Below are 19,077 nucleotides of genomic sequence, written 5' to 3' on the forward strand. Positions count from 1 at the left end.
ATTGATGTATCAAGATGACATAATATTCCAATTTTTCCACAAGATATTTGCTATAAATAATCGAACAAACTATGCACGTAAGACTGATAAGAAATACAGCATAACGGTGATTCTTTCATAGCGCTTTGGTGCCATTTTTGAATTCGAAGCAGAAGACCCGCCATATTGTTTTTTAGGGTACGAGTGTACAGTTTTCTACGGACTTTGAACCCAACTTTCCCAGAAAGTTAGGGGCGTTTCTACGAAGTCGCCACCTTGTACTCATCTAAACAGTAATAGGGGTGAGTGTTCCTCAATTTCTGTGGTGAATAATGGACGTTTGTTGACTAAAGACAACCTACAAACTTTTGTAAACTTCAGAGCTGGTGTACTCGCTGTATTTATGTGGACAACTCTGCTCAAGGCATAACGACCACTTCTCTTGGCTTAAAACCGTTACGAAGATGTACAAAGTAACAGTTGTTGATCTGAATTTGAGCGAATTTCTACTTTATGTTGCTCTAAATTGTCCAATAATTTCTGTGAACCGTGTAACAGGCACGCAATATATGGATTGTAATGCTAATTAAACCCAAAATTTGCCGGTAGGCCGCTTTGATTTCACCATAGTTGCAAACTTGCACCCAGGTGTCAAATACGGAAATTAGGCCAAAATTACACCTATTTTGTACGTGTCCAAAACCTTCACTGCAAAACCTTGCTCTAGTGCGTATCCCTGTACTTTGTTGACTCTGTGATTTACGTAAAGAACAACAAAGTCTGTACACAAAGGCCAATGGAAGTACTGTTTGGCACACGTGTACACATCACCAGGTATCAGGTATGTTTGTATATGGAGCAATATTGGTGGCCAGCTGAAAATGTGTACTAGTATGTGCATATTTGGCATAAAAAGTTCCTTGTTCTGAACTCATAATTTTATGGAAGTTGCCAAATACATACATACAAACTACACATTGTTTTATTTATATGTATATTTTATTTAATGTTTGTGAAGGGTTATTAATTTAGTTAACATGGGGGTGGCATCTTCTGGGATACAATTTTTTTATTCCCCAAGGAACAAATACCTTACCTTTGGGCCGGTTCACACAAGGAAAATTTCTTGGGTACGACAATGACGTATGCCAAAGTCATCCGTCATTGGCATACAACACCCTTTTTGCTTCGTGTGAACAGACCCGCGCCATCGGGCGACACACATTTTAATCTTTATGACCCAGTCGTATATCATACTCGGGGTGGTCGTATGACTACTCTCGGAGACCCATCGCTTTCTCCCATAGCTTTCTCCCGCTTTAGTCTTTAGCCAGTTGAGGGACTCATCATGATCATCTTTCTTACGGTGCGCTATAACATTTTCAAACTTTGTTCAAAATGGACACGTTTTGGTCAGGCGTTGTGGTTAATGCAAGGCTACCAGTTCCCAAAGTAGGGGCACAGCGCGAGTCCTGGGTCTGCGTGTGTGAACAGAAAGTTGACAGCCGACTCTGGCAGACTGACTAGAAATTTTCCTTCTGTGAACTGGCCCAAGGGTGTGCAGCCTTACCAGCATGGACCCACTGGACAGAGATCATTTCATGGACCGACCCATCAGCGCTAGCAGTATACTTGATACTACCACAACACCAGCAACAGGGCTCGAAATAGCACCTTAAAGTAAAACCCGGAATTGGAACTGGACTTGTGAAAGCCTTTAGGTCCAAGTTTTAAAAAAAAAAAGCATGAAAGGTCAGGAACCAGGTCCGGACTTGAAAAAAAGCTATCTCTTACTTATAATTATGTTGTAAACTCCATTTTGTTCTAGACTGCCTAAAACCCTCCAACATGTCCCAAAGGTAATGAAATTTGCACTGTTTATTACTGACCTTTTTTGTTTACCACTGACTCAATTTTGCATATATTTTTCACATTGCTTGTCAAATTCATGCTATTAAACATGCAATTTCACATGTAACTGGTAACCCCCCAAAAATTTTCTAGTACATATATAGGCAATGATGGGTTCAGGTCTGGACTTACAAGTCCAGACCTGAACCTGAACTACTGGACCTGAATCCGGACCTGAACCTGAATATGACTTGAGTTTAGGTATGCAGCACTACCGGCATAATATCCAGAATATTTCCACTTTTGACACTCTAATGTCAGTAATATTGCTTAGGTTGCCTTTGATAAGACCAAGGAGGTCCCCTCTTTCAACCTCCTTGATAAGACTGAAGACTTTTGCTACAGTACAGCCTACCATAGTGGTTGTCATGTGACTTTTCATGCTGACCTCTGGTAGCACCTAAGGATTATTTTGTAGGACTTTGGTACAGTGTTGTTTGTGAAGCCAGGTTGTTGAGCTTGCTAGTAGATTTAGATTTATTGAAATTGCAAACATGTTTTGTGCATTCAAAGCAAAAATGTAGTACAAATAACTGTTACATTTATTTTTGTTCATGTCAAAGTCCCTTTTGCCATATTGATTCCTTGCTTATCAGTAAGGTATATCAAGGAAGATGTTTTAGCAGGTATACGCCTACCATAGTGATTGTCATGTGACTTTCTCCATGCTGACCTCTGGTAGCATCTAAGGGTTGTTTTGTAGGACTTTGGTACAGTGTTGTTTGGAAAGCCAGGTTGTTCAGCACACTAATAGATTTTGTGGCATTCAAAGCTCTTTACAAATTAACACTCTATTACATTTTATTTTTCTCACCTCAAAGTCTTGTTTGCCAAATTGATTCATTGCTTATTATCAGTAAGGAAGACATAATTCATGGATGTCAGATGTAAAAGTGGGTAGTCTTTTGTACCCATAGTCAAGCAGTTTAAAGTACTGTATTTTCTTGAATAAAGTTCGCACTTTTTAAACTTTCAAAATTCAAAAGATACCACAAGTTGTTGCCAAAGTTGGGTGTGTACTTTGTTTGAGGTTTGCACAATTACATGGTAAAAGAGCCTAAAATAGAGCAAGGTGAGCTACAATTCTAGGAAGGATGCAAAACATACACATTTGTGTTGTATTGGCGTTTGACAGGTGACAAAAAACGCACTATCTTGGTAATAAGATGACAAAACTGCGTTACTGCTATCGCGCACCAAAATCCAGTAATATAAGTGTTTGCCACATGACAAAATCTCTTAAAAACGCCACTAAGTGATCGATGAACAACAGGCAAGATGATAAGATGATACATTGCTACAGCGACAGCCGGAAAATCTGGAGCCCAAACTACATGTATACTATAGACACAACCTCTGATTTGCATCTTATTCTTAGGGACAATTTGGGTAGGCGGTCATAACAAATTCCGAACAGGAACCTCAACACAATCTCTCGCTGGCAGGGGTTAATGACCTCCCTTTAGGTGGCGGCAACTGTAGGGCGGGCCGCTAGGAGCATGATTTTAGTCAGGCCAATCTGTCTGAGACTTGCCCCAAATCAAGGGTGTGTGTTTTAATTGTTGATCTGATGAAATTATGGAAGTGGGGCAACCTGCTTTTGACTCTGGTTCCTTTCTAAAAAAAAGGATTTGGAGCTCTGCATTATACCATTCTTGGATACTGTAAATGCATTCAAGTTCGCGGAGATTTGATTTCGCAGTAGTGGGAAAATGGACTTTTTGCGGTGGTTTTAAGTTCGCGGTAGCCCCATGCACTGTAGTCTCTTAATGTCTTGAGAAAATGGTAGTGGTGGTTTTAAATTCGCGGTGAAGCAGCTGCCGCGAAAACCATGAACATTAAGCCCCCACGAAAGTTTCTGCATTTACAGTATTTTCTGATGAGTGCTGTAGATTACTGTCAGTCTCTTTAGATCCGTGGAACCCAAATCGACGGCTTCGGTCAAATGAAACATCAGTATTTTAATGTGTAGTAGCTCTTGATGGAAGGAAAGGGCATTTCTTTCTAGAAAGGAACATTGTATGAGCTTGGACAGAGTAGAGCACTGTAGTGGGTGATAGTGTGGATCCAACCCTCACAACCAGGATATGGACTTTTAGATTTTAAATCAGGATATTCTAACGCTTCTTAAGGGGCAGGAAACTACTGTCAGATGGGTTGCATTTGAAGACTTTGGACATGTCACTTATACTATTAGTTATAGCATCCCTGATAAATCTAAATTTTAATGTTTGTCAGATAATAAGGATTAGCCTGGATACCAGATCCCAGCCCGATCTAAAAAAATATCTATCTTGTGGACACGATAGATATTTTTGAGATCGGGCTGGGGTCTGGTATCCAGGCTAAATTATGATCTGCTCCATTGCCTAAGGGGACATGGAATGGATAGAGCCTTTTTCCCACTGTTGAAAAAAATACCAAATAGAACCACTTATATTTATTGCTAGCAGGCAGATTGTCAACAGTGCACAATTTCTTACAGCCAAGCAATATTCATGAAACATTCCTGCCATTATTTCCTCCAGTTGAAATGCTGTCGTTACTGTGGCAACCATTTGCATATCCAATGTCTGAAGTGTTTTCGTGCCTGGTTGTTGAATACCTGTCCTTGGTTGTCAGTTATACTGTATTACATGCTGGGACTACATGCAAAAATACCTAGTATTTCTACTGAAAGTTGCTGATGTTATGGTATAGATGGAGGAATCAATTTGTTTTGTTAAAGGATCTAAGAATTATTGCAATTTGTTGTGATTTCTTTGCAAAACACTAAATTGTTGAAATCAGAATATCTTCATACACCTAATGATATTGTTAAATGCATTGACCGTATGTGACAGAAAAAAATATATAATACTATTATTAATAGATTAAGTAGAAAAAGTAATCAAATTTCCTTTCTATAGTCTGTGTTGTCTTATATGTAACAGGTTGTTTATGTCTTAAAATTGGGTCAAAGGTGGCTGTGCCAGACAAGATGAGAGGTAATCACAGATTTGATACATAATCATTTTGGTCTAAAGTAGCCATATACACACCAATATCCACTTTGCAATTATATCCGCTTTGTGCTTTGACTTCTAGCTTCTAACCTGTCAGTATCAGGCGTGAGGACGTGTTGATTGGATATTAAAGTACGCTGCAGGTGTCCTAATTGGTTTTTGCCTGGTTCATGCTTGTCACAATACCTTCTTCTACCGCAGTTGACTATTCAGTCAGAGTTGATGAATATTAATATATTTCCAAGCTTTTGATTTGTTTTGGCGGATTTTTTTTGGATAGCAAATGAGGAAATCACTTTGCGGTAAGCAAGTGTTGGGAAGGATTTGCGTCACTCTGACTCAAGCTTGTCTGTGGTAAGGAGATCGAAATTTGCCTTGAGGAGTGTTTTCATCATGGCTTTTCAGCTTTGCCTGGAAAAGATGAACACTATGGTACAGACAGTTCGAAGGGGGCTGTTTTACCTGGGGCACAGGCACATCCGCCGGCTTGCTGTGGTCAGTACTCTTGTTTTTGTTCTGTTCTACGTTTTACCAGTAATTCTTTTGTGTCCATCTCCTGCACTGTCAGAGTGGTTTCTTGTGGTGGAACCATATATATATGTTGTGGGTGCCATGAGGTCTCAGCCACACAGGCTGTGGTACTGGAAATATACATCTAGAAAGGAGAAAAACATGTCGGGCAAAAGGAGTCATATGAAAAAGAATCCATTTTCTAACATGAAGTCACACATAAAAGGTATACAGCACAATGGGGAATTGTATGTAGTTTTATTTACTGAGGTCCATATTGTATTGTATTAATCTTAACATGGAGTGTTACTGGCATATTGATAAAAGTGGCCTTTTGAGAAGATTTGAATGAAAAGCCTGTTGATTCCACATTTGTCTGAAGGGTATACTGTAAATGCATTTAATTTCGCGGTAGCGGGAAAATGGACTTTTCGCGGTGGTTTTAATTTTGCGGTAGCACCATGCACTGTAGTCTCTTACTGTTATGGAAAAATGTTTGCGGTGGTTTTATATTCGGCCGCTGCGAAAACCGCGGACATTTCTGCATTTACAGTATTGCAAATGAGAACATGCCCATCATGACAGGAAATTCTTCTTATCTTAACATATATTATATGTAGCTACATTAGATACATGTTTGAGCATGATTTTTTAAGGCATTTGCACTTAGCACTCTTAGGAATGATGTTGTATTGTATTGTAAGACTCAACTTTGACATTTGCTTCTTACAGTATTTTGATTATGTATTCATTTGTATGATATTTTTGGACAGCATATTTTAACAAGTGTGATATGAAGTACTGCTCAAACTGATCTTGTTTCTATTGGACCTAATAAGCTGTGTTGAGCATTGGTAGCCTTTGTGCCATCCTCTTGGAGCCCTGGTAAACCAACTAGGATGACACACGTTAGCCTCATCTTGCCCTGGTGTGTTTTCGTGCATGCTTGCATGTGTTGTTTACCGGCTCTTGTAGAGACAAAGGAATTCTATCATTTTACATCTCCACAATACTGTGTTTCTTGCCCTCTTTTTTCGTATGCTGTAACAAAACAATCTTATTACCGTTATGTCAGAATCAAATCAATGATTCTGTTCCATAGCTTTACTATCTAAGAAAAAGTCTTTTGATGGCCTAGGTCTACGCATGCTTGTTGCTTTGCTTTTAAATAAGGATGGTGAAAAACCCCTGTAGCTATACCTTGTAGTACTGACTACTGACTGGTTGAATGTGTTAGAGAGGAAGCTTCGTTGATAGTTGTTGCTATGCAAAATTTGAGGCTTCTGTGAACGTTGTTGAATGTTGACTTGTCTGTGCCTCTCATTGAATTTGCAATTGAAAGTTTGTGCAATATGATTTTGTTTTACACGTAAGCCTGATATTTTTATTTTGTAGTAAGGAAAGTGTTTTAAAATGCAGTGATTTACATTTTCACCCCTTCAAACCTCTTTATAAGGCCCCGTTCATGATACAAAAAATGAAACGGTTCTATCGGTTAGGCCTGGAAATCCGACAGCAAACGACAGGAAACGGTTTGCATTTTGCGTTCACGATGCAAACTTGCAAACCGTTTCAGTTCCTTGAAAAGGCAAGGTAATGTGACCTCTGACCCCTGAGGTTGTTGTGATCTTGCCCAAACTTGTACTTCTGTGTCAGATTATTGGTCTTTGATCGAAATTGAACCAATGTCTTACTGAATTCGAAGCTGGGTTCTGTTATGACCTTGGAAATGCCTCTGAAAACATTGTGGTCCCGATATATGCCATGCTATGACATTTCCACTGGATCTCCTGACACATTCCCCTTACGATATCAGGAATGCTAGCTCCTCAGTCGACCAAGAGGCGGCCCGATTATAGAAACGAATCGTACGATTGAAAACGCGGCCGAAACACCCGAATGACAGGTTAGAAATTGTACTTTTGCCCCGTGGCGCCACCAAATATGAACGCACATGCCCGGATGTAAAACGGATCGCGCCGCTTTTGCGTTCATGATACAAATTCGCAATTCCGGATAAGGAAGAAACCGTTTCAATACTACCTCACGAGGAGGTTCCGAACAAACCGTTTCCTATCGCTTCAGATCCGTTTCGGACCGTCCATGATGGCAAAACTTATCCGTTTCAGCTGGCCTAACCGATAGTAACCGATAGAACCGTTTAATTTTTTGTATCATGAACGGGGCCTAAATGGGGCATCAAGACAAAAACTGTTCTGGTTCTACAGATGATTTCAATTGCTTTGGGTCATCAATTGACAATCCCTGGCAATAACCCCATTGAAACCTACATGTAAGACTTGAAAACAGTGCTGACAGAAAAATGCTAGGAAATCCAGGGATGATCTTGAACACAATGTTTATACTATTGTTATTGAATTTCAGCTTGACAAGTGACAACTTAGTTCTCTTACTTGGAAGCCAAAAATCGACCTGGATATTCAGCAATTATCCCATAGGAACACCATTACCATCATGCCCACGCATAGGTCTGCTTGTGGCAGGGGATTATTTAGTTACTGGATTATTATGAAGGGTTCATGTCTTGTTAATCTGTGATGAAATTTTACATTTTACATGTTTGGTTGATTTTGTACTCATGTTTAAAAAATGTTGCCTTCTTCTGGGGCTCAGTTTCCCTTTGATTTAATATATAAGGCAATTTCTCTATTGTTCTGTTATTTTTTAAAAACTTTTGACCATCAATTTTTATTATCTCTTTGAGATTTACTTATTTGCATTGGTTTGCCTTCCTGTCAACCTTCTTTTTTCGTATTGTCACAATATTGCTACAGTAGATGTTCTATAGTGATGGAGCTTCAGAACACTTGATTCTGTCCATATTTGGAATGCCAAGCAGACAAGCAAGCCATGCTAGATAATGATTATACACTGCTTGGTACCTATTTATATCTGTGACTGTGCTTATATAACTTGCACTTGATGTTGATGATAAGCTTCATATAAGAAGAAAGAGAGGTTTAAGAATTAGTAAGATGTTAACTGTTCGGTTGTCAAATTAGCCATTAGATGGACCAGGTTTAATGTTTATGTTTTCCACAGTAGCCTCTTCACTGCAAACTTAGAATCATCATAAAAAATGCTTGTTCAACCCTCTGCCTCTTCGTTCCTACCTAGTTGTTTCAACTGCAAGCTACAAACCATCACCAACATTCCAATTTCCCCCTAGGCCTACTGCAAAATTAAATCACTGCAAGCTTAAATGCATTTACAGCATCGCGGAAATTCATTTACAAGTATATTATTATGAGAGCTTTGAAATCCTTGCAATTTTTAAGCTCTGTTTGTTGTCAAAACTCTGTGAAGACAATTTGGCTGACAGGTCAAGCTGTTAGTTATCCTTTGCTTTGTCAATGTCAAATCTCCTTTGATATTCCTTGTGCCAATTTTCACACCTGCCTGTGTGGTAGACTTGTCTAGCAGTTCAGTGGGTCTTTCTCACCCTCTTGCCATATTTCTGTTTCATCTCCCCCAACACGTCTCCAAGCAACAGCTAGTGGAAATTAACACTTTTTGCATTGCAAATTAACTGGGGCTGGCATAAAGGGATACAAGACTGAAGGCTTTTCACTTGGACTTCAAAACATACAGAAGCTTTACGTGCATTTTACTTGTGGATTATGTATGGACCTGTACCTATAGGCTATGTAGAAGATTTATAATTTGAGAATTCTATAATGGTGCTGTGGAAATGAGGGTTATATTCTACTTCTAGCATCTTATTTAGAGTCTTTCCTTATGGAAGGAAATTTTAGGCCAAAATGTTAATGTTAGTTTTCAAAGTCGTGTATTAATGAGGTTGAAAAAGAAATACTGCCGCTAAGTACGTGCTAAGTATGTTTCTTCTCATATTTTACAATTATTTGCTTCAATTACTGTATTGTTGTTACAGTTTCAGCAACATTTTTGATGTTGGTTTTTCTCCCCAGACCGGTCAGACCATGTCTGACGAGGACGATGTTCCCGATCTCATCGACTCGGACTCTGATGAGTCAGAGGACATCACCACTGCAAGCTCCAACGCTGAAAGTGCAAAAATATGGTTCCAGATACCTCTTGCTAAACAGAGCATCCAACGTCAGGTAATTTGTTTTTTAACTTCTGAAATAGGATTGTAGGATATCTAAGTGATATCCTGATTTCCCACACTTCCCGCTAGCCGGACAATTGTAAGTTAACTAATTTGAACATAATTAGATACTAGTTACTCTAGGTTGGGAAAGACACTGGATTAATTTGGAAGGTCTAATCTAAGGCACGATCTACACACAGTTTTTCCCGATATCGGCGAGCCTACAACCTCTCGCTGACAGCTTTTTTTCATCGTCTAGATGGAACTATTATATCGCCATTACGATATCGGGAAAATTTCTCCCGAAAGGTCCGGACCATTCGTACCATACCTTACCGATAGCTTAGCAGGGGTCCCCGACAGCTTCGCGTGCGTGTAGATGCTTCCCGACTTCGGGAAGGCTCATTAGCATATAATGCCATTTGGAAAATCGCGCTATATGTTTATGACTGCAAGCGCCATGGTTGTCCGGCCCCCTACGTTCTAGATCCCTCCCGACATCTCCACAGATATCGGTAAAAACTGTGTGTAGATTGGGCCTAATTCAAGCCTAAGAATTGTTGCTATATGTAAACGTAGGGTATTTTACATGTCAATGGAAAGAGCTTTCTCCCCTTTTCATTATGATCTCTATGTTTCTGTTAAAACTTTAATAAAGTAGTAGATACTTGAGCTCAAAGAAAATTAGATTTTAGAGATCCATTGTGTCAATCCACATTGTTTGAACAGTTACATTTTCCGCCCTCACAGGTGATGAAAATCAACCTGCTATCACCTTTCCTGTTCGGCCAAGTCCAACAGCCAGACAAGTGGACAGCCTGGGCGTTCCAGCACAGCCTGCTGCCCAGTAAGAAAGAGTTCAAGATCGACAGCCTCCCCCGGGAGTATTTCGATGCTGTAGAGCTAGTAGAGGAGGCTCATGACAAACTCCACACTACCCTTGATGAGAGGACGCTTACTGAAATCCTCGACCTGATCGACAGGTATTGTTTTTTCTGCATTTTCTAAATTCACTTTTTTCAGCATAGTCAGTTTGCAACATTACATTGAATTGTACAGTCAAACCTACCTGGGCAACCAGCTGACACGTTTCCACCTCCAGTCCCGTCCATTTTTACATAGCCAACCCTACCCTGTCTTCAGCAACTGCTTGTCCTCAGCAAGAAGTTTTATCAGTCCCTTGAGAATGAGAGGTTGCCGAACCCAGGTTTCATTGTTACCATCTGAGTAATTGTCTGCCCTCTTGTCTAAGCAGGCTTTTAGCTAGGATAGGATTGTATTATACTAATCTATAGGGAGTCCAAATTTCTAGGTGACATATCTCACTATCTCTAACACTTCTAACAGAAATTGCAATGTACCATACCACAGACAGCAAGCTGCCCATTTGACTTTATATATGAAATCAATACAAATCTTTCTCAAATGCTAAACAGGTAATCTCCTTTTCCTGCAGATGTGTGATCTTACAAAATTGATCAAAAGTGTTGAACCTTTCTTGTTGCATGCTGAAAATGCATGTCTCTTTGATAGTGTTTTGGTACATCACTTGTTTACACTACCAAAGCATTTTTGCTATGCATTTACAAGGACTTGAGGGACATGGTATGTCTAGAATGACGTTTGAACAGAGTGGCTTGCTGGCAACTATTTACATGGCAGTAGACAATTATTGGATCAAAGCTGTCAACAGGCTTTGAAAAAATGAAAGTAGAATATTTTTGTATTTTGTTTTGCTAGATTTGTTTTTGTAGATTTTAACTCAAATGTACTGAACGATTTTGAGTTTGATTTGAATATACATCTGACTGTTTATTCAGTCATCGGTACTGGTAAAAGACCGGCTCACTTCCACTTCACTCAAATTTATTCAATAGTACATGTAGATCCCTGATTTATAATCTTAGTGGGATAACTAATGATAGAACACATCTTGTATCTTGTATATTGTTTATAAGTATAGTGTTTTTAGTGCAAAGCCATTCCTTTGTATCTTGCTAATATTTCTAATGGATGCATTCTTGTTCCCTTTAGAATCAACACTTATGAGTACGACAAGGTATACGTAGCAATATCCAATGCAGAGAAGTACTTTCCATTCAAGAAGATCTGTGACAGTATACAGGGTGGAAAGAAGGACTCCAAAATGGTGGCAATCCTCCTGGCTGCACGACAGCTCCACGACCATGTCAACAAACTCACAAGATGGGGCAGAAACCCTGTGACTGAGTACGAGGATGAGTGTCGAGTAGATGAGAAGAAGGCAACAAGGCTCAAAAAGACAGGAAATGAGTGTTTTACAGAGGGAAAATTCAAGCAAGCAATAGCGAGTTACACAAAGGCTCTGTACAGCAGCTCTTTCAATCACATTCTGTATGGAAACCGTGCCCAGAGTTACCTTAAAACTAACGACTACTGGAGCGCCCTCTGTGACGGGAAGAGGGCGATCGTGCTGAAGTATGACTGGCCTAAGGGCAACTACCGCTTAGCGGAGGCCTACTTTCACCTGGGTATGATAGAGAAAGCTCTTGCCGTCAATGCAAATGCCATGAAGGTTTGCAAAACATCCGAAGCAATGAAGGCTGACATGAAAGACATTGAACACCAGGCTGTACGCTTCAAGGAAGAAAAGGAGAGGCGACAGAAACAGCTTAGGAAAGAAACAGTCAATGGCAGTGTTCCGGACATTGACGACGTCCCCGGCTTGGTAGAACCGGGCTCCAGTGATGAGGAAACAAGCAGTGATGATTATGATGAGGACGGTATGCCTGGTCTTGTTTCGGATCATGAGTTTTCTGATGATGACACTGCCAAAGTTAAAAGCACTAAAGTCAAAACAAAACTCGCAAAACCCAAACCAAAAAAGCAATCTGAAACACAAGGAGCATCCAAACCCTCCAGACCCAACAAAGAGGCAAAAGTGAGAAAGGCAGAGAGAGAGAAACAACCTCGGGAGCCCCCTGTTGATAGAGACACGCAGGTTAGACTTGACTTTGAGGGTCACATGAGCCAGGGCACAATCGCCCTGCTGGAGGGGAGGGTACGTAATGCAATCTACTGCTACAGCAATGCTCTGGAGATGTCAAATGAACACACCCTGCTGTTGAAACCCTCTCTGGTGGTTATAGTTGTCTTGAAGTATTCTCTTGGCAAAGCTTATGCAACAACTGAACTTGGAAAGGACTTGCAAGCTGCTTGCTTTCATTTCAAAGAAATCATTGAAGACCACTCCAGTATCACCTTTCCCCTAGCACACCATGGCTTAGGATCTGTATATATTCAACAAAATAGGTACCCTGATGCAAGAAGCATCATAAAAAGGGGTTTAGATGTGACGTCAGACCCCAACTCTAGGATAAATGTGTACAATTGGCCTGGGAGCCACAGGATGATCGAGCTGTCTGAAGTCAAGCAATTGAGGAAAGAACTGCTGAAATTGCTTAGCATGTGTATGAGCCCCCCTCGGCCAGATGCCATCTGCCGGTATTCAGACTGCACCGGATTCTTCCAGAGTGGTATATTCCTCACCGACCCTGATTTCAAGGGGTTTGTCAGGATGGAGTGTTCAGAGAGGTGCAAGGTGGAGTTCCACCCAACCTGCTACAAGAAAAATAGGACTGCCTTACACATCATTGACAAAGACTTTCTCTTGAAGGAATGCTGTACACCAGACTGCACTGGGCAGGTGATAAGTCTGGTCATGTACGACCAAGATGGCAATGTTAAAAAGAGGTTGCAAAGTGACAGTGTACCTCCAAGGCCAAAAGAGAAGAAAGTCATATACAGGATGAAAGCTAGCGGGATATACCGCCTGGAAAGAAAGAGGCTCCAAAAGGCAAGAAGGAAGGAGGCAAAAGAAAGAGCAAGAAGAGAAAAGCTTGGGCCACCAGCAGAGCTGGAGGATGTAGAAAGTAGTCTAGATTCCAATGACAACCTAGATCTTGTTCAGGAGGTATTGGATAGATCTTCTCCAATGATAGACGGGGCGGTAAACAAAGACGAACCTGAAGTAACACTTAACACACAGCCACAAGAACAGGACCCTGTAAAGCCTGGAAATAACTTTGGTTATGTCCTGAAAAAGGACAAGTTAGACGAGGAGGAAGGTGGAGGTCAGCAGAAGGACAAAAAGAGCAAACAGCGCAAGAAGAAAAGCAAGGAAAAGCCAGCGGTGGAGCTGGAGATGAACTTCCATTTCAATGACCCGCCGTCTGCGCGCATTTCAGCCGCTGATGCAGAAAACATGCCAGAACCGAGAGCCTTCATCCCCCACCATCATCAGTGGCACCAGGACCGCCCCTTCGCTCTACCAGAGCGCCTCCAGGAGCAAGCAAGACTGCTGGAGGCTGGATATGGAGGTGATGTGAATGTAAGAACTGGCAGCTTTCCATTTCTTTCTCCTGTACAGTCACAGAGCACACCCCAAGTTGATCCTGTCAAAGAAAACCTTTACTCTTATTTTGCCTCTTTGCTCAGTGAGGGGCCTCTTTCGTTGGACAGCCCCAAACTCATACAAGACCTGGACAACTTTCCTCCCGAAGCAAAAAAGCTGGTCGATGACTCGGGCTCCCTTAAATCCTTCCTTCTTGGTTCCCTCCAATTTGTTGCCTCTGAAAACATGGTGTGCCTTCTGAAAGATGCCGGGAAACTCGGCCTTGCCTCAAAAAGAGAGATCACTCCCCCACTGAACCCCTGTGCACCTACGTTCACTCCAAGATCATCTCCAGAACCGGACGAAGTTTCCAACGACTCCCCTCCCCCTCAGCTCATGACTCCCTCGGACAACAGCCAGCAGTCCTCACCAGATCTTAGCAGCAGTGCGGCTGATGACATGCCAAACAGTGGCGATGACACCAGCAACAAAATAACCATCCATCCACCTGAGTCAGACTCAAGCGTCCTTAAAGCCACGGGCCTCGACAATATCCTAGATGATGACGAATCTTGGGACTCAAAGGGATCGGACAATTTTGGTGCCTTGGACGACTTCAGTGACGTATCTCTTGTACCTTCTCAATCATCTTCAGGTGTGCCCACCTCTAGTGGGTCTCCCCCACAACAACTGCGTGTACCAGGAAAGCCTGCATCTCAGTCGCCTTCAGCCCACAGTAACTCCGACTCCCTCTCCCAGGCAAGCCAGTCCTCTGGAGGGGAATCCCTGGCAAGCGCGCTGAACTTAATGGTTGCAAACATGACTGCAAACAAGGATACAGTAGATTCCGTGGACTCTGGTTTTCACAGCGTTCACGACGACAATGCTGTCTTGGGCAGCACTGTACAACCAAGTAGGGACAGCCAGCTTGACAACAGGACTGCTGATGCCATCTGGGCTAGTGGGAACCTTTGGGAGGATAAATCATCCGGAGACACCAGGCAAGGAACGAATGCAGGTGTAGGGAGATCAGTAGACTCACTAGAAGCCGAGAAAGAAAATCAGTATAAAGCACCTGGATCCCCTATACAAAGACAGCTGAAACCAGAATGTAAAGAAGCAACATGCCAGGCCACTCCTGTTATGCAGAGTGCAGCAGTGAACACTGTACCAGAGAAGAACTACAAAGAGGATTACCTCCGTGTTGTGCAAGAGAAGGATCGTCTGTCAGCATTGCATCAGGAAGCTTTAGACAGGAGCATGCAGGTGAAAAGAACGATGGAAGCAGAGCTTCAGGCAGCACAACAAGCTTTCGTCGAGATGCAGACAAAGTACCAGGAAGTCAAAGAAGATTTCATTGGACTTTCACAGGAGAGAGATGCCAGCAGTCGCAAATGGCAGCAGGAGAAGAAAGACCTCTGCCAACAGGTCAACAAGCTTCAAGGAGATGTGAAGTCGTTGAAAAAAGCGGAAGAAACGCAAAAGAAGGCTGCTCAGGATGTGAGCAAGGAGTTTATTGCGTTGTCTAAGGAACGAGACCGTCTCACTACAGATAAGGTGAAGCTGGAGGACAGTGTGGTGAAGTTGGAGTCCAACTGGCAGACAGCACATCGGCGCGCTCAGGTTAGTTAAAGCTGAAAATTATTTTAAACACAGGATACTACTACTTTTAGTTTGCTTCAAGATAGCACAACTCTATACTTTCTTCTTTGTGTTTTCTGTATTTTAAGGTACAGTGCAACAAACATATTGTATAGAACCTCACATTTTCCTCCTTGACATATCTAGCCAACTTGACATTGACTTATTCTTTTTACTGTCCTTTAGGAAGCAGAGGTTCTCGTCCTGGTGACAAGGAGAGACCACACTTGTCAGATGCTGGAGCGGGCCATGAAAGAAGCCGACATGTACGTTCAAAACCTGGCCAAGCAGAGCGCTTCTCAGCCAAACATGGCAGAACTGAGGCAACTTCTGGCCGGCTGGCAAGACAATGTTAAGGACTGTAAACAGAAGATTGGGTTGTGCAAGCAAAACTTCGAGGAACACATTCAGAAGGTTCGGAAGGGTCATGCCTTGTCTAGTTTGCCGGGAATTGTTCCCTTAATGCCTCCGCCACCCCCTCCTGTCCCACAAGCACTCCTGCAACCATCTAAAGGTGCTGTTGGGAATGGTCCATCCCCTCAAGGAAGCGAGAAGTACATCTCCCCGGTACCACCAGTATCTCAGGCTGCTCCTGTGAAACAACCTCCCAAGGCATTGCCCACCCAACCACCACCTAACTTAGCACCAACCCCTCCAACTACTGTGCAGCCACCTGCCCAATCCATGCAGCCACCAACACAACCCAGTGCAAGTGCCCAGGAAACCCATGTGTTCGCACCTCAGCCAGTCCTTGCGACTCAAAACCAACCAGTTCCTGCACAAGCTGTGAACATAGCTCCTAACGTAGGAGCCAACAGTAAGCCTAGACCAGCACCACCCCTTGCAGCAGCTTTGCAGCCCGTCCAAGTGCCTCAGACAAACATGGCTGCCACACAACAGGCAAATGGGCAACACATTCACACTCTAGCTGCAGCGGCACAGGCACAAAGGGCAGGGAACCATGCATCTGCTATGGCTAGTATGAACGCAGCCAGCAAAAACAGCTTTGAGAAAATCATTGAAAAGCTAGCGTCCATGTTCCCTAGCTACAGCCGAACTCAACTGACGGATGTTATCAAGGAAGTGCGCAAGGCCAACCAAGGCTCGCTCTCTGGGTTGTCCCTAGAGATGATCATCCACCGTGTTGCCGAGAGGATCCTACAGAGGCAGATGGAGGAGCAAACAAGGCAGCTGAGGAAACAGCAGTTCACTAGGCAGCAGCAAGGGGGCGCACCCGCACGGCCACCCCACCAGCAGCAACCACAAGTGATGGGAGGGGGCCACGGTGCAAGGAGTCATCAAACAGCACCACCGCCGGGCTGGAACCAACCAATGCCTCAGCGACGTCAGGTCATGAACTGGAACGATGACGAATCAGACTGCATTATTTGCCACGACGTGATGACTCCGGACACGGTGTGTCGTCTGGAATGCGGACATCTCTACCATGTTGACTGCATCCGCAAGTGGCTGAAACAGCAGAGTACCTGCCCGACATGTAGGGTACATGCACTTCTGCCAGACGAGTTCCCATCACTGGGAGGCACCAAGTGGCACTGAGAGGTACGTACTGGTCATAGCTACTGCACTTCTTGTAGGTCTATCATGTGTCTATATTTAGAATCAGTAAGTTGACATCTTGTAAAAGTCACCGTAAGCTTACTTCTTGTACTTGATACAACCTTATTTGGAGGAAACCTAATGCCTAACGCCTAGTGGCGTAACTGGTAGAGCGTTCGGCTCGGAATCGAAAGGTTCCGAGTTCGATTCCCACCATGCCCCGACGTTGTGCCCTTGGGAAAGGCACTTTACACGACTTTCCCTTACGGTGGAGTGACGCCCACCGAGCCTCTTCGGCTAATCTGTCTGACTGTGAGCCAAAAACACACTACGGATTTGGTGCGTCGATGTGCCAACATCTGCACATTGACTTCCACCAAGAACCGTTAAATTTTTTATTTTTTTTAATGCCTTCTGCCCAACCTCAGAACAAATATTATGGTAATGCCAAAAGACTACCTCTGTTTGAAGGCTAATAAAAAAAACTAATTTCTTTGGAATTAGAAAGAGGGTTTATGTACAGACCCTTCTTGTCTTGTGTCATCATGTAATGATAACTTATGATGTACGAGGGGCATTCAATAAGTAATGTCCCTGACCCATTTCCCATAGCAGGAGATTAATGAAACTTGGCACAGTTATTAGTCTTTCTCTTCATAGAAACCACCCAGAGTTTTGCATTTCTCCCATCATTTGATGTAGCTCTGGACACCGTTCTTGTAGGACATCCCAGGTTGGTCCTCCGACAGATGCCTCATCAATGGCAGAAGAGGGACGACCAGGTCTGGGAGCTGTTTCCACAGACTTCCGACCTTGTTTGAATTCAGGATGCCCACGTTTTACAAGGTCATATGATGGGGCATCATCACCATAAGTTTTTTTCATTTCATCAAAAGTCCCCTTTGGTGTGCGTCCTTTCAAATACAAAAACCGGATCACTGCGCGACACTCAACTTGCTCCATTTCACACCTGGTCCATTTCACACCTGACTCAGTTCAAATACCAGTAAATCAGTAACCACAATTAGTTCAGAGCTGTTTTTTGCAACATAACCCATAGAGATATGACTCATTACACATGCAAAATTTCATCTAAATCAGACAACTGAAAGTGGGTCAGGGGCATTACTTATTGAATGCCCCTCGTACAATGTGTTAAACTTTCTGATTCTGTGAAGTCTCAACGTGTGTTTTTGATGTCTGTTTTCTTTTTCTTTTTTACAGGTGGATTGAAGTAGACTACTGACAGCAAAGGGTTGAGAAGGCCACAACATAAGTTGACACTATAGATATTGAAGTAAAAAAAAAACTATAGTAATTTGTAATGTAGCAGATATTGGATGGGTTTCTGTACTTATTATGTTGTTAGTAGGGTAAGTTTCATCTGTTCTGTTGACAATTATATGTTTTGATAATACAATGTAGTTTCGTGCCTATCACAACAAAGTTATAACTGTGTCACTTTGTAAGTTTTGTCAAACTTTAGTAGTCTTATGTTCATTCTAGTGTCTAAGAAAACCAAGGAAATGGGATTTTCTATAGTATACTAGTCAGAACCCAATGATGGTTGGAAGGTAATTTTAGTTTTTAAATCTGTCAGTAGTACAGTCATCAAGGAGCACAACTAGATGAAGAAAAGGACTTTCTACAGTTGGAGTGCACTTGGAACTTGGAAGTATATGTTTTCCACACTTAATCCAACCTTTGACACAGAATATATATTTCTAGGTAGGTTAACTAAGATTTTGTGTGTAGTTTTGATATAATTTTGTGATTTTGTTAAATAAAGTTGAAGAAAACACTTCGGTTGTTGCTATTGTTGATTGGAGACATGATTATCAAATGGTTCATTTTTCTGGCCTAACTTAAAAACTAATCTCCATGTTGGAGGAACCCTGGGAATAAGGAATGACACAACTACAACTGTCAGTCACATTAACGATGACGAAAGTGTTTTTGATAAATTGTTCTTCCCTAAACCTAGAAGAATTGAACTCAAAGAGGGT

The 19,077-nt window shown here is 42.2% G+C and overlaps 1 protein-coding gene across 1 annotated transcript; it reads left to right on the plus strand.

Moving 5' to 3' along the window:
- The first annotated feature begins 97 nt into the window (after positions 1-97).
- On the plus strand, positions 98-18,872 carry LOC118431264 (E3 ubiquitin-protein ligase TTC3-like). Its single transcript, XM_035842379.1, has 6 exons — positions 98-281; positions 9,356-9,508; positions 10,249-10,481; positions 11,533-15,493; positions 15,698-17,074; positions 18,296-18,872. Exons 2-5 carry the CDS (start codon positions 9,368-9,370, stop codon positions 17,069-17,071), a joined length of 5,709 nt encoding a protein of 1,902 aa, XP_035698272.1. The 5' UTR covers positions 98-281; positions 9,356-9,367; the 3' UTR covers positions 17,072-17,074; positions 18,296-18,872.
- Positions 18,873-19,077: the final 205 nt, after the last annotated feature.

Source organism: Branchiostoma floridae, chromosome 15 (assembly GCF_000003815.2).
Source record: "Branchiostoma floridae strain S238N-H82 chromosome 15, Bfl_VNyyK, whole genome shotgun sequence".
Classification (NCBI taxonomy): domain Eukaryota; kingdom Metazoa; phylum Chordata; class Leptocardii; order Amphioxiformes; family Branchiostomatidae; genus Branchiostoma; species Branchiostoma floridae.